Source organism: Orcinus orca, chromosome 4, assembly GCF_937001465.1.
Source record: "Orcinus orca chromosome 4, mOrcOrc1.1, whole genome shotgun sequence".
NCBI lineage: Eukaryota > Metazoa > Chordata > Mammalia > Artiodactyla > Delphinidae > Orcinus > Orcinus orca.
Window position 1 is genome coordinate 140,799,059 of NC_064562.1, and position 13,918 is coordinate 140,812,976.

The window sequence follows — 13,918 nt, forward strand, 5'->3', positions numbered from 1 at the left end:
AAAAGAATGTCTATGTTTTGGGGAGATGGAGGCTGCAGACTAAAATGTTTAGGATAAAGTGCCATAGTGTCTGCAACCTACTTTTGGGTAGTCTGGCAAAAGAGGGGTGGTTGTGTGTGTGTATGTGTGTGTGTGTGTAGAAAGATTTGAGCAGTGTGGAAAAGGCTAACAATGACAGGGTAATCAGGTATTTATTGCACTGTTTTTTCAATTTTTCTACGGATTTAAAATGTTTCAAAATAAAAATTTTACTTTTCCTTATTTTTTAAAATAAATTTATTTATCTATTCATGTATTTATTTATTTTTGGCTGTGTTGGGTCTTTGTTGCTGTGTGCGGGCTTTCTCTAGTTGCGGTGAGGGGGGGTTACTCTTTGTTGCAGTGCACGGGCTTCTCATTGTCGTGGCTTCTCTTGTTGCGGAGCACGGGCTCTAGGCATGCAGGCTTCAGTAGTTGTGGCACATGGGCTCAGTAGTTTTGGCTTGCGGGCTCTAGAGCTCAGTCTCAGTAGTTGTGGCACACAGGCTTAGTTGCTCCACGGCATGTGGGATCTTCCCAGGCCAGGGATCGAACCTGTGGAGGCTTCCCTGGTGGTGCAGTGGTTAAGAATCCGCCTGCCAATGAAGGGGACACAGGTTCGATCCCTGGCCCGGGAAGATCCCACATGCCGTGGAGCAACCAAGCCCGTGCGCCACAACTACTGAGCCTGCATGCTGCAACTACTGAAGCCCGCGTGCCTAGAGCCCATGCTCTGCAACAAGAGAAGCCACTGCAATAAGAAGCCTGCACACTGCAATGAAGAGTAGCCCACGCTCTCCACAACTAGAGAAAGCCCATGCACAGCAATGAAGATCCAACGCAGCCAAAAAAAAATAAAAATTAAAAAAAAAAGTATAACTTTGGTGAAGAAATGTATCTTTCTTCCTTGTTGGACATAGTAGGAACATAGGAGAATATAACTGTCCTTCAATCAAGTTACCATTTTTATTACATTCCAACGTGATTTGTTTAACATTTTGATTCCTTTCTATTATCATTGCTGTATTCTGGTATTAGTTCTCCATTTGAGATTCTCCTTCAAGTAAAGTTGCAATGCTAAAGGGTTTTGTCCTGTCCAAAATTTTCATTACAAACTATACCTCAAATGATAGCATGGGGCTTCCCTGGTGGCGCAGTGGTTGAGAATCTGCCTGCTAATGCAGGGGACACGGGTTCGAGCCCTGGTCTGGGAAGATCCCACATGCCGCAGAGCAACTAGGCCCGTGAGCCACAACTACTGAGCCTGCGCGTCTGGAGCCTGTGCTCCGCAACAAGAGAGGCCGCGATAGTGAGAGGCCCGCGCACCGCGATGAAGAGTGGCCCCCGCTTGCCACAACTAGAGAAAGCCCTCGCACAGAAACGAAGACCCAACACAGCCAAAAATAAAATAAATAAATAAATAATAATTTTTAAAAAAATGATAGCATGTTTATCAAAGTTGCGACTCAAAAACTATGAGGAATACACATGGATTTACTGAGGGGAAAAATAAAATTGTACTTTTACCAGAGAGAGCATCTGTGAACTACTGAACAGCAAAAAACAACCCATATTGAAAGAGGAAAAAGAAAGCAGTGTGTGGTCACTGACAAAATAGTGCAATGGTATAAAAGTTATAGAAATTAAAAGACAGAAATAAATTGAGAATGTTCTATAAAAGTATCTTGTATACAACCATAAGTTCTAGTAATATTTGTTTTACAGAGACTAGGCTAACGTTGCAAAGAAAAATTTTAAGCACCTATAATACTTTAGGATATTCTAAGAGAGGGATCAGCAAACTACAGTCTAATAGGCCAAATCTGGCCTACCACATGTTTTTGTGTAGCCCATAAGCTAAGAATGGTTTTTACAGTTGAATATTTGTGATCAATTTCATGACAGAAAACATTAACTTTGACAATAACATTGACAATGAACAATAACATTCATTATTAGACTTGTATTACAAAAAATTGTACTCATTTATTATTACATTTTAAATTTCATTACTACAAAATTTTGTGGAAATTTATTTTCTTTCTTGTTATCTAAGTACCTATATAATAACTTTGATTTTGCCTCCTGGCCTGCAAAGCCTAAAATATTTACCATATGGGCCTTTACAGGAAAAGTCTGCCAACCCTGGTCTCTTAAATTCTATGGATAAGATCAGTGGGGATTCCTGAGGACTTGATGAAAGGCTGAGGTTGGTGGTGAACTAGGCTCATCTTTTTGCAATTTACTCAAAGTGAACAGGGCTTGCCAGTTAGTTTTACATATGTTCCCTTTACTAGGGAATCTACGTTTTTAAAGACAGTACACTTATTGAATTATTCTCAAAATACTCCCTTTTTATTTTAAAAATGCTAAATCTAGAAATTAAATTCAGATAGGCAGAACATCTGAATTTAAATGGACCCTAATGAGCATCAATTACTTGAACAAAAGAGAAAGAAAAAAAAAAACCCCTTTTAAAGTAGGTTTATTTGGACAAAGTGACAGAATGTACCATAAGAATACATCTAACCATAACTCAAGGATCCTGAAATCTATCTGGAAAACAACCAAGAATTAGGAGGAAGCAAAAACAATGCTGAAAAATCCAAAAATCACAAAGTCCATGTACTCAAGCTCATGCACTTGATTAATACGAGAGACCTTTAGCTTTCGGTCAGAGCTTCCATGTTCTAACTCCCTACAATTCTATTAAGCTTAGATAATAGAATGATGATTTTCAAAGCCACAGCAAACTAGAAGTCCCAAAGAAAAGTTGGGAGAAGTTTGCAGACAGCAACAAAAACAGAGGTTGCCAACAGATAACAAAAACATGATGAGGAATAGTCTGCCAGAAACAGAATAGGCTGAAAAATGAAAAATAGATGTGAAAAGTATAGCACTGTAGAACAAATCAGTATAGCAGCACATAGTCCCAAATGCCTTATTAGGCCCGGAGGATGTCACTCTATCACAATATATTTCAGCAGTGACATTCATTTTAATGATCTCAAGATAAAATGTAAACAAAATTACATTCCATATATTCCATTTAGTAAATCAGGGACCTGACAAATACATTTTCCAAAGGGTTTCAAACAAAGTGATTTTTAAAAAAGGTTTGGTGCTCATACACAGAAATAAACTCAAAGGATTAAGGACCTAAATGTAAGGTTGGATACTATTGTATAAAACTCTTAGAGGAAAATATAGGCAGAATACTCTCTGACATAAATCACAGCAAGATCTTTTTCTACCATCTCCTAGAGTAATGAAAATAAAAACAAAAATAAACAAATGAGACCTAATTAAACTTAAAAACTTTTGCACAACAAAAGAAACCATAAACAAAATGAAAAGACAGCTCTCAGAATGGGAGAAAATATTTGCAAACGAAGCATCTGACAAGGGAATAATCTCCAAAATATACCAACTGCACATGCAGCTCAATATCAAAAAACCCACAAACAACCCAATCAAAACCTGGGCAGAAGACCTAAACAGACATTTCTCCAAAGAAAACATACAGATGGCCAACAAATACATGAAAAGATGGTCAACATCATTAATTATTAGAGAAACTACAATGAGCTATCACCTCACACTGGTCAGAATGGCCATCAACAAAAATTCTACAAACGATAAATGCTGGAGAGAGTGTGGAGAAAAGAGAACCCTCCTACACGGTTGGTGGGAATGTAAATTGGTACAGCCATTATGGAGAACAGTATGGAGGTTCCTTAAAAAACTAAAAATAGAGCTACTACATGATCCAGCAATCCCACTCCTAGGCATACATCCAGAGAAAACCATAATTCGAAATGATGCATGCACTCCAATGTTCACTGCAGCACTATTTACAACAGCCAGGACATGGAAGCAACCTCAATGTCCATCAACAGAGAAATGGATAAAGAAGATGTGGAACATATATACAATGGAATATTACTCAGCCATAAAAAGAAGGAAACAGTACCACTTGCAGAGACGTGGACAGATCTAGAGATTGTCATACAGAGGGAAGTAAGTCAGAAAGAGAAAAACAAATATCATGATATCACTTATATGTGGAATCTAGAAAAATGGTAGAGATGAACCTATTTGCAAAGCAGAAATAGAGTCTCAGATGTAGAGAACAAACTTATGGTTGGGGGGGCAGTGGGATGAATTGGGATGTTGGGACTGACATATCTCCACATATACACAGCTGTCACAGACAGCTGAAGTTTACCTGTGAATTTAGTTAATTTACTGTAATAATTATATATGTTTAAAATAATACTTAACTTCGTTTTCCTAAAGGTTTAAATACATAACTGCAGAGTAAGAAACAAACTCTAACAACTCCAGGGTCAAAATAACCAGAATAATAAGGGTCAAAATACACTTCATTCCTTAAATGCTTAAAAATTAGTCTTTATTTATACATTTGACATAGGACAAAGGGGAGCTCATCTTAGGTTTACTTGCAAAAAAGTATCAAGAAGTTATCAGGCAATTAGTTAAGTGAATACTGAGACCGGTATCTTCAAGTCTCGAATAAAACTGTGTGAAACGTATAATCAGTTCTGTAAAGGGCCAAATGCAGAGGCTTGGTTGCTGCATCAGCGTTGGTGTAAAGGTACAAGAGGCAGTTTGCGTTTCTTCAATACCTTCAACAGACCCCGCCGGCTCAAGGCGCCCCGCGGAAGTGAAAGCGCATCTCCAAGTCTCGCGCAACCTGCCGCCGACTCCCGCCACCCTGACACCCCTCCTTCGGCCCACAAAGCCTGATGCAGGGAAAGGGACCAGTCCCAATAGCGCAGGAGGGTCAGAAGGCCTTCCCCCAACATCCGCTCACCTGCTTCCGGGTATGCTGTGGCCTAAGAGCGGCTCCTGCTCAGCCTCTACCCCCAAGCTCGCCATAATTACTGCTCCCACAAGGCTTGGGGCCAACTCTCGCGATACCTCCTGCTCCCTCCCATTCCAGGCGGCCTGAAGCTGTCAAAACAGGCCAGCAAGTGCGCGTGCACGCCCAGAGACCAGAGTGGGCGGAGCACCCCAGGTCAGAGGCGGGGGCCCCCGGGAGGAGGGGCGGTGCCGAGAGGATGATGAGTGTTAAGGGCGGGGCCCTAAGTCCTTATCCTCCTCCAGGGTACGGGCCTCTCCGCCTCCAGGAACAAGGCGCGGAAGAGCCGGGGAGGGTTCGGGGGCGTGTCCAAACAGCCACCCCGCGCAGGGTTCGTCCTCCTCCCCAGCTTCCCTGTCAGCTCCCCGTCGCTTCTCAGTTCCTGGAGAGGGTGCTGTAGCTGCGGTTGGGGCTCAGAAAGGAGGCGAATCCCGAGAGGCTAGAGAGCCGCGCTGTTCGGAGTCTCGGCCAGCTGGACAGCAGGCGCCCACCAAGCGGCCATTGAGTAAGTAGACGGTGCCAGCCGCGCTTCCCAAGCCTCTTGCCGCGCTTGCCTACGTGCCAGTAGGCAGGACTGAGAGCGCAAGGCTTGGCGGGAGATGCGGGGGTCCCGGGCCGAGTGAGGTGGGCAGGCGGGCTGTCCCTTCTCTCTGTGGAAGGTGGAGGTGGCTACGCGCTGTGGTTTTCTTGCTCGGCTAACTACAAAGGCACCTTACCCGTAGTGCCTTATTAGGACCTGGGATGAAGATGATCCTCAAATTCGAACCCACCGCCGCCTGCGTGGACTGAGAGCTTCCGCCGTGCAAGATGCCACTCAGCAGAGCCTGCTGCTGTAACCTGGGGGTTAGAAAAGCCACAGCACCAGTTTGACAATGACCAGATCTTTTCATCACAAGGAAAATGACATTTTTAGAAAATATGTTCTGGGTTGTTTTTGTTTGTTTTCAGTAGATCTTGGTGCTGCTCCTTTCCTGGTGCTTACATATTAACGTCTTACCCCTACAAGCAGGCTTGTAAGCTAATTGGTAGCAGTAGTCATGTGTGTCACAATTACTGTTTTATTAGCACTAGATACATTCTTATGTGATTTCATTTGATCACAACTGTTCTATGACAGGTAAAGCAGACACGTTTCTATTTTACAGAGAACTAAGGCTTAGAAAAGTTAATAACTTACCCAGAATCACTCAGTGTGAAAGTATCAGAGTTGAGACTCAAATTCAGTTGTTTTCGATCAATATTTAGGAGCACTTATCCTATGCCAGGCACTATACTGGTTATGTGTTGTATGGTATATGACATCACTCTGATCTTTGTCTTGTTTGTGACCTTGTGTGTATCCTGTTTGACACATTCCACTGGTGAACAGCTAAACTTGAAGTGTGTTTTCTACTAGTTCAGAATTATCTTCTGAATCCAGACCTGACATTGTATACTTGGATTCAGTCTTGCAAATTTGTTTGTAACAGCTCACAAAAGCATATCAGATTCCTGTGATTGTTTCCAAGAAGGTACATGGGTAAAATTAGTATTTTTTTGTCATAATGTTGCTTTACGATATCTTCAGCTTCTTTGTAATCTCTGGAGCCTAGCACAGAGTATGGCATATATATATATATATGTATATTTGATAAAGGAACTTTTAACCAGTATTGCACCAAGCAGAATGGTTACTAAATAAATATATGTTGAATGAACACTTATTGAATTACCTCATTTCATCCCTACAACAATCCTCTGAGGTGGGATTGTCTCAAGCATACAAGGAAATTGAAAGTATGGAGATGAAGTAATTTGCCTAGGGTCACACCTCCAATTAGCAACAGAGCTAGAATCCAAGAAACACAGGACTCCTGACTATAAAGCCTGTGCTTTTCACCACCAGCCTTCCTATGAAAAGAAGGTCAAGATTCTTTTCCCATATCTCTTAAAATATTTCAAAACAAGTAATCAATTTTTATATAAATGAAATAATTTGCTATTATGTATTAGGCCAGCTATTATTCCCTCTTTATAGTTTAAGGTGGCTTATTCAAGCCACTTTCACACTGCTAGTGAAGAACCCAGGTCTTCTGACACTGCTATTTTCCATTGTTGCCTCCAAGTGATGACTTCAGATGGCAGAAGTACATGGGATGAATGCATGTACAACTGGTGAAATCTAAATAAGCTCTGTGTATTGTACCAATAAAAAAAAAAAGGAACAAATCATTTCTTAGAAACATACAACATCCACAGTAAACATTAAAAAAATTTGTTTAAAAACCTAATTATTTCTTTTAAAGCCCATGGAAAAGAAGAACTAAATTTGAAAAGAGATTCGATTATTTGCTAAATGTTTCACATAAGCATATGATACAGTCCACCTGTTGTATTTCCTTAGATGACTGCTTAGAATAGAATAGACAGCTAGAATAGATACCTCTCCAAACAAATAAACAAAGTTCCTGTTTTCTTATTCTTCTCCAAATTAAGATGAAAAGGAATTAAATTTGTCGAGGTAGCGTAATAGATTTTAATAGTGGATATTGGTGTATCTAAACCCTACTGTAAGTTGCTACTTAAACTTGCATTGAAAATAAGTGATTTAAAAGTGAAGTTATAAGATAAAAATTAGGTCTGCATTTTTGTGGAGTAAAGTTCTTGTACATGGTGGTATTTTTTTAATTTCATATATGCCTTTGAGATATGTATCAACTATATGAGGATAAAAGTCCAGAAACAATTAGTGTTGCACTTAAATGCTTAAGTACTTGAGTGATAGGCGGTAAAAGTACTAGATGGCATAAATAGACATTGAGTGTCATTTTAGCAATAGAGCTCATTTCCAAGAAAGACTTTTCATTCCTTGGCACTATACTAGAACTTCTATATTTGTTTCACTTTGTTCTTCTTTTTTGCATTGCCTATATAAAAGTATAGATGACAATTGTGTCAGTTTGGCTTGATTCACTCTGCAAAAGTGGGTCCTGTTTCTGCACAAGCTCACTGGTGTCAGTTCAGCTTAATGTGGGGACTTTAAAAAGTATCTGATGTGGCTCCAGATGGGGCCTCCTCTTGGTATATTGGAGTTATCTTTACCCTGAGCTTGGATTATAATCTGTTCATGGTGGCACTGGATAGCAGTTAGCCCTGCCTAGAAAGACCTACATGTTTAGAGCATCCCAGAAAACCTGGTATTTTATATCATTCTTGGGGCTGAAATGGTATTTAAGAAGATCTGTGTAACCCCAGACTCCCAGAACGAAGATTATCATAAGCCATGTGTGTGTTTGATTTGCTTTCTGTTCATGATTGGTCAGTTGTTTACTGTCAGGTAAATGTAGCAAGGAAAATGCTGGCTCTAGATTTGGAGTGCTGACTCTTATGGCCTATATTACATGAAATTAAAGTGATTCAGCATCTTTCCTAGTATAGGGTTGAAAATTAGAAATGCCTAAACAATTTAGGCACCTAATAAATATAGAACTTTACAAAATACTTGAAGAGTTCATTTTTCTAAGGTCTTTTCCTGTTCTCTGGCAACTTTGTACTTTTGCATGTTTGTCTTAGCTTCTTTATCTATTACCACCCCAGAAGAATACTGTGTAGAAAAATGGGTTGTCTCATGAATAGTTTAGTACTTTTCTTCTTACTGTAAAACATGAGTGTTGGAATTTTGTTGTTTTTTACACTAACATGGAATATGCATATTGCTTTTGAAGCTGTGGATGTTACAAGGGAAGATATTGGCCCCCCATTCTTTTCCTACCACTGTAGAGCAAATAAGTAGTCTATAATACTTGCAAAAGATAATGAAGTCCTGTCTTGTAATGACATGCCGTTGTTCTCCTGCAGTTTAATAAATGTACATGAAAATGTATCAGTGCTATTTTTTGAACAATTCCAGAAAGACCCAAGTGAAACAGGAGGGAAGGGGGCAGGGCACAACCTTTAAAAGAATGACAGAGCCTGAGGACAGGACATAAACTGATTAGAACCAAATAGGTCCAAGATGGCAGACTAGTCGACTTCCGCTAGACCTTAAATCTCAGGATACGCTCATTTTAACACATCAGCAAGCTAAATGACACACCCACAGGCACCATGACAGTTCCAAGGCCGACCATAAAGGTCAAAAAGTAGGTAGTGGCCCACTTTCTGGAAATTCCCACCCCTTCCCCAAAATAGCTGGAATACTCCTCCCACTCACTAGCCTATGGAATTACCTACCCTTATAAAAACTGACAACCCCGTACCCTGGTGCCTTTCTCACCTTCTGAGATGGCCCACACTCTGTGGATTGTGTTTCTCTCTGAATAAATCCACTTTTTACCTTTCACTTTGTCTCTCCCTGAATTCTTTCTGCAATGAGACATCAAGAACCTGAGCTTCATTAAGTCCTGAGACCAGGTGTGTGATCTCAGTTAAAAGACTGTGGGTTCGAGTCCCAGTCTGGGTTTTGGCTGGGTTCAAGCCCTGGCCCATGGGTTCAAGTCCCAATCAGAGTTGCACAGTTTCACAAAGAGTAAAAAATTAAAATCATCATTCATCACTCGGAATTTTTTCCTTATGCTCTAGAAGCCCCCTGAATAGAGTTGCATATCTTAATATATAAAAAGAGTTGGTCTCTTATTTGAAATACAGAACACTAATTCAGAATTTTGCTATTTGGGTAAAGAATAAACTGTTCCATTTCTACCACAGCTGGGTATACTCACTTGAACTCTATTGAGTTAATCTATGGGTGATATTAATCACCCATAGATTAACACTACAGGAGTCAGTGCAGATCCCACCAGTTAAAGGTTCAGTTCTCCAGATGCCATTGCTTCTGATGCCAGCCAGACTTTTGACTGACTTGGCTACAGATTTGGGGCTTCCTGTAACCCCCTTGGATCAATAATTTGCTAGAACAACTCAGAAGAACTAAGTAGGGCTTCCCTGGTGGCGCAGTGGTTGAGAGTCCGCCTGCCAATGCAGCGGACACGGGTTCGTGCCCCGGTCCGGGAGGATCCCACATGCCGCGGAGCGGCTGGGCCCGTCAGCCCAGCGCGTCCGGAGCCTGTGCTCCGCGGCGGGAGAGGCCACATCAGTGAGGGGCCCGCGTACCGCAAAAAAAAAATATATATATTGATCACGCTTTGTGCCAGGCTGACGGAATGGTGGGGCAGGTACTTGGTGCAGTTGGAGCTTTACCTGAGGTCTTCACAGAATTGGAAATTTCCTATTTCCTGCTTAGACGGCTTCTAGGTGTACTCACTGAAGGAGACAAGAAAGCAGCAAAAGTGCAAAAGCTGTCTAAGAATGAAGTACTTATGGTGAACATAGGATCCCTGTCGACAGAAGGAAGAGTTAGTGCAGTCAAGGCTGATTTGGGCAAAATCGTTTTGACCAATCCTGTGTGCACAGAATCAGGAGAAAAAATTGCCCTTAGCCGAAGAGTTGAGAAACACTGGCGTTTAATTGGTTGGGGTCAAATAAGAAGAGGAGTGACAATCAAGCCAACAGTAGATGATGACTGAAGAATTAAATAACAGATTTGGATGAAGTCGGAATTTCTCTTAACAACCTAGGGGTATATTTTCAAAGCAATAGTGAGGAATTAATTTCACAGCTCATTACCTTAGAAGTAGCTGTAAGGATATTCTCATTTTTTGGTGATGAAAATTTAACCTCTAGTACTAAAATAGGGTCTACAATAAATGTAAAAATTGGTGTAATGTTGGATTAAATCTACATTTTACCAGAAATTAATCATTCCCAAATAATGTCTAATTTATACATCAGTGCAGGTTTGAAAGGAAACTGCTACAATCAGCCTTTGCTGTAGCACACATACCACTGAACCTGTTTGAAATAAAATTTTTCTTCTTAAAAAAAAAAAGAAAGTATACAGATTTCCTCAGCTTTCACAATCAGTTATAGAGCTATCATTTAAGGATTAGAGATATTAGTATACTTAAAGTTATAAAGATAAGCAGTAAAAAAATATCAACTAAAATTGGGTGGTGGGGAGAAGGGATCAAATATATCTTTCATTAGTTATCATCAGGAGTTAATAAATATTATATAGAACATGGAAATACAGGTTTGAGTATTAAATAGAGTTATAAGGATAATCAATAATAATGTTGCTATTATTAGTAAGTATAGCACTTAAATTTGCAAAGTGCTGTTTAAGTGCTTCAAGTATAGTAACTCATTTATTTCTCATACCAATCTGAGGTAAGTACTGTCATTATCCCTGTTTTACAGATGGGTTACAGAAAGGATAAGTGACTTGCTCAAAGTCACATAGTAAAGTATTCAACCAAGGGAGTTTGCCTCTAGAGTATATGCTTTTAGCTGTTATGATATATTGCATCTTAAATGTATCACTTTCAAATGTACATACACTCAAATGTAAAACAAATATGAATAATTAAAAAATACTGAAGTCAATAAAACAAAAAAATAGAAAAATTATTATCATAATAAAAATATATAAATAGGTTAAACTCACCCATTAATAGAAAAAATGAGGTAGGCCTGTATATCCTGAAATTGAAAGGGCTTTGCAGATATTTATAAATAATCAGGGTGAGGAAGAAATGTCAAAAAATACAAATACTGTAGTTGATCTCTTCTGTGTTTAAAGAAACACACCAGGCCTTCCCTGGTGGTCCAGTGGTAAAGAATCCATCTTGCAATGCAGGGGGCGTGGGTTCGATCCCTGGTCAGGGAACTAAGATCCCACATGCCTCAGGGCAACTAAGCCCAGGTGCCACAACTACTGAGCTCGCACGCCTCAACTACTGCTTGCATGCTGCAAACTACAGAACCCACGTGCCCTGGAACCTGTGTGCCACAACTAGAAAAGAGAAAACCCCAAACCCGCATGCTGCAACTAGAGAGAAACCCGCACACCACAATGAAGACCCTGAACGCTTCAACAAAGATCCCGCGTGCTGCAAATAAGACCCAACACAGCCAAAAATAAATTAAATAAATAATAAATAAATCTTTTTAAAAATAAAATCACTAAAGAAAAACCACACACACACACCAAAATCCCTAAAATATGTGTATGTATATAAATGGATAGAACAAGTGGTCACAAGAGTACAGCATTAATAGCAGTTACCTTTTGGAAGGAGAGGAAGCTTAGCAGAAATGAAGAGACACTTCTTAACTTTACTCTGTATTTTTTTTTTTTTTTCCCTGTGGTACACGGGCCTCTCACTGTTGTGGCCTCTCCCGTTGCGGAGCACAGGCTCCGGACGCTCAGACTCAGCGGCCAAGACTCACGGGCCCAGCCGCTCCGTGGCATGTGGGATCTTCCCGGACCGGGGCACGAACCTGTGTCCCCTGCATCGGCAGGCGGACTCTCAACCACTGCGCCACCAGGGAAGCCCATACAGTGAATATTTTTCAACTAGAAAATGAAGAAGAGAATATGTGATCACTGTCACTTGCCTTTCTTCTTGTATAAATTATCTGTTCCTGTGCTTTATTCACTAACTAGTTTTTAACAAATTTCATTGGAACATAGTACATGAATAGACTTCAGAACTTATATGATTTTAATGAGATTTGCAGTTTAAAGATTTGGCAGCTCTTTTTCGTCATGTAGGTCTTGGTTTAAATGTTACCTCTTTGGTTAAGTGAGGCTTTTTTTGACCATCAAAGGAGCCCTCTGGTCTTTATCATGTTGTCTTGTTATATTATGATAATAATGTTGTCATCATCTAGTCTTGCTTACTTTTTTTCCTAAAAATAATTTGTTTTCTTTCCCTGAAGTATAAGATCCATGAGAGGAAGAACGTGCCTTGATCATCTTGTAGCACAGGACCTAAAATAATTCTTGGCATATAGTAAGCACTTAATAAATACTGTTGCATGAATGAAAAAAGTAATACTCATTCTTAAAAATTCAGAAACTTACATTTAGGCCATCCAATAATGGCTGAGCTATGGTGAACTGATTAATGATAATTCATAGGAATCTAGTAATCAGAATACCAGTTTGTTTACTTATAGTAGTAGATATGAATAGTGTGATAAACAGAGATGGATATGCATCATGGGTTTTTTCCTAGCATTATTATGCAAAAAGCAAATTTAATCAAGAATAAAAAATGAATAACACGTGGAAATTGGGGAAAAAGAGAGGTGGGCAGTTTCAAAAAGTACTAGATACTATACTCTGGCTATTGATTGTATTGCCTAACACAGGGGTCCCCAACCCCTGGGCTGCGAACCGGTACTGGTCTGAAGCCTGTTAGGAACCAGGCCGCACAGCAGGAGGTGAGCGGCGGGCCAGCGAGCAAAGCTTCATCTGCCGCTCCCCATCGCTCACAGTACCGCCTGAACCATTTCTCCCGCTGTCCGAGCGTGGAGAAACTCTCTTCCACGAACCCGGTCGCTGGTGCCAAAAAGGTTGGGGACCGCTGGCCTGACAAGTATATTATCTAGTAAATGTTTATTCTTGGTCCTGAGAGTCATAAGAGGCAGTATGAATGATTTGGTTTTGCTGGTCCAGTCATAAAAATAATAAAGTGCCAGTCCGAATGATGGTGGATTAGATCGTACACTTATGCAAACAAAGAATAGCATTAAGTTAAAGTTGTAGTTTGTTACAAATCAAAGAGTAAAAATATGACATAAATGGTGGTTCCCCAAAAAGCATTCAAAGTAATAGATAAGCCCTTATTAAAGCTCACTGATGGAGCTGCAAATTTCCATTTTCCATTTTTCTAAGTAGAATAAACCCTGAACCTGAATCAGGTTTTGCCTGGAAATCAAAACTACACCATTCAGTTTGAAAAGACAGAGGCAGATTTTCTTTAAAACTTTAGAAATGTTTGGGAAAGGTAGATAAGTGGTACGTAAGTAGTAGTAGCACTGATTAATTACTACTTTTCATGCACTGTAGAGTAGAAGACAGGCAGTGTAGTATAGCAGATCTTCAGCCATGTGCCTGAGATTCAGTCTTAGGTCTGCCCCCCACTTGTTGTGTGACCTTAAGTAAATCATATCCTCTCTGTGCCTCAG

At 40.1% G+C, this 13,918-nt stretch overlaps 2 protein-coding genes across 6 annotated transcripts in view; one reads left to right on the top strand and one right to left on the bottom strand.

Annotated features, from left to right (window-relative positions):
• The window catches only part of MFSD8 (major facilitator superfamily domain containing 8), a 41,886-nt gene extending 36,882 nt beyond the window's left edge, over positions 1-5,004 (bottom strand). For 2 of the 5 annotated variants that reach the window (XM_033419405.2, XM_004265124.4), the window contains exon 1: positions 4,856-5,001. In XM_033419405.2, the coding sequence (XP_033275296.2) occupies positions 4,856-4,920 (65 nt within the window). In that variant the 5' untranslated portion in view covers positions 4,921-5,001. Of the gene's footprint in view, positions 1-4,855 lie in introns of all 5 variants that reach the window. The other 3 variants (XM_049709471.1, XM_049709470.1, XM_049709473.1) reach the window with 2 other exon arrangements.
• A 76-nt stretch (positions 5,005-5,080) lies between these two features.
• ABHD18 (abhydrolase domain containing 18) overlaps positions 5,081-13,918 on the top strand; it is a 34,983-nt gene continuing 26,145 nt past the window's right edge. The window contains exon 1 of the mRNA XM_012531363.3: positions 5,081-5,408. The gene's annotated coding sequence lies outside the window, so the exon portion shown is untranslated. The remainder of the gene's footprint in view (positions 5,409-13,918) is intronic.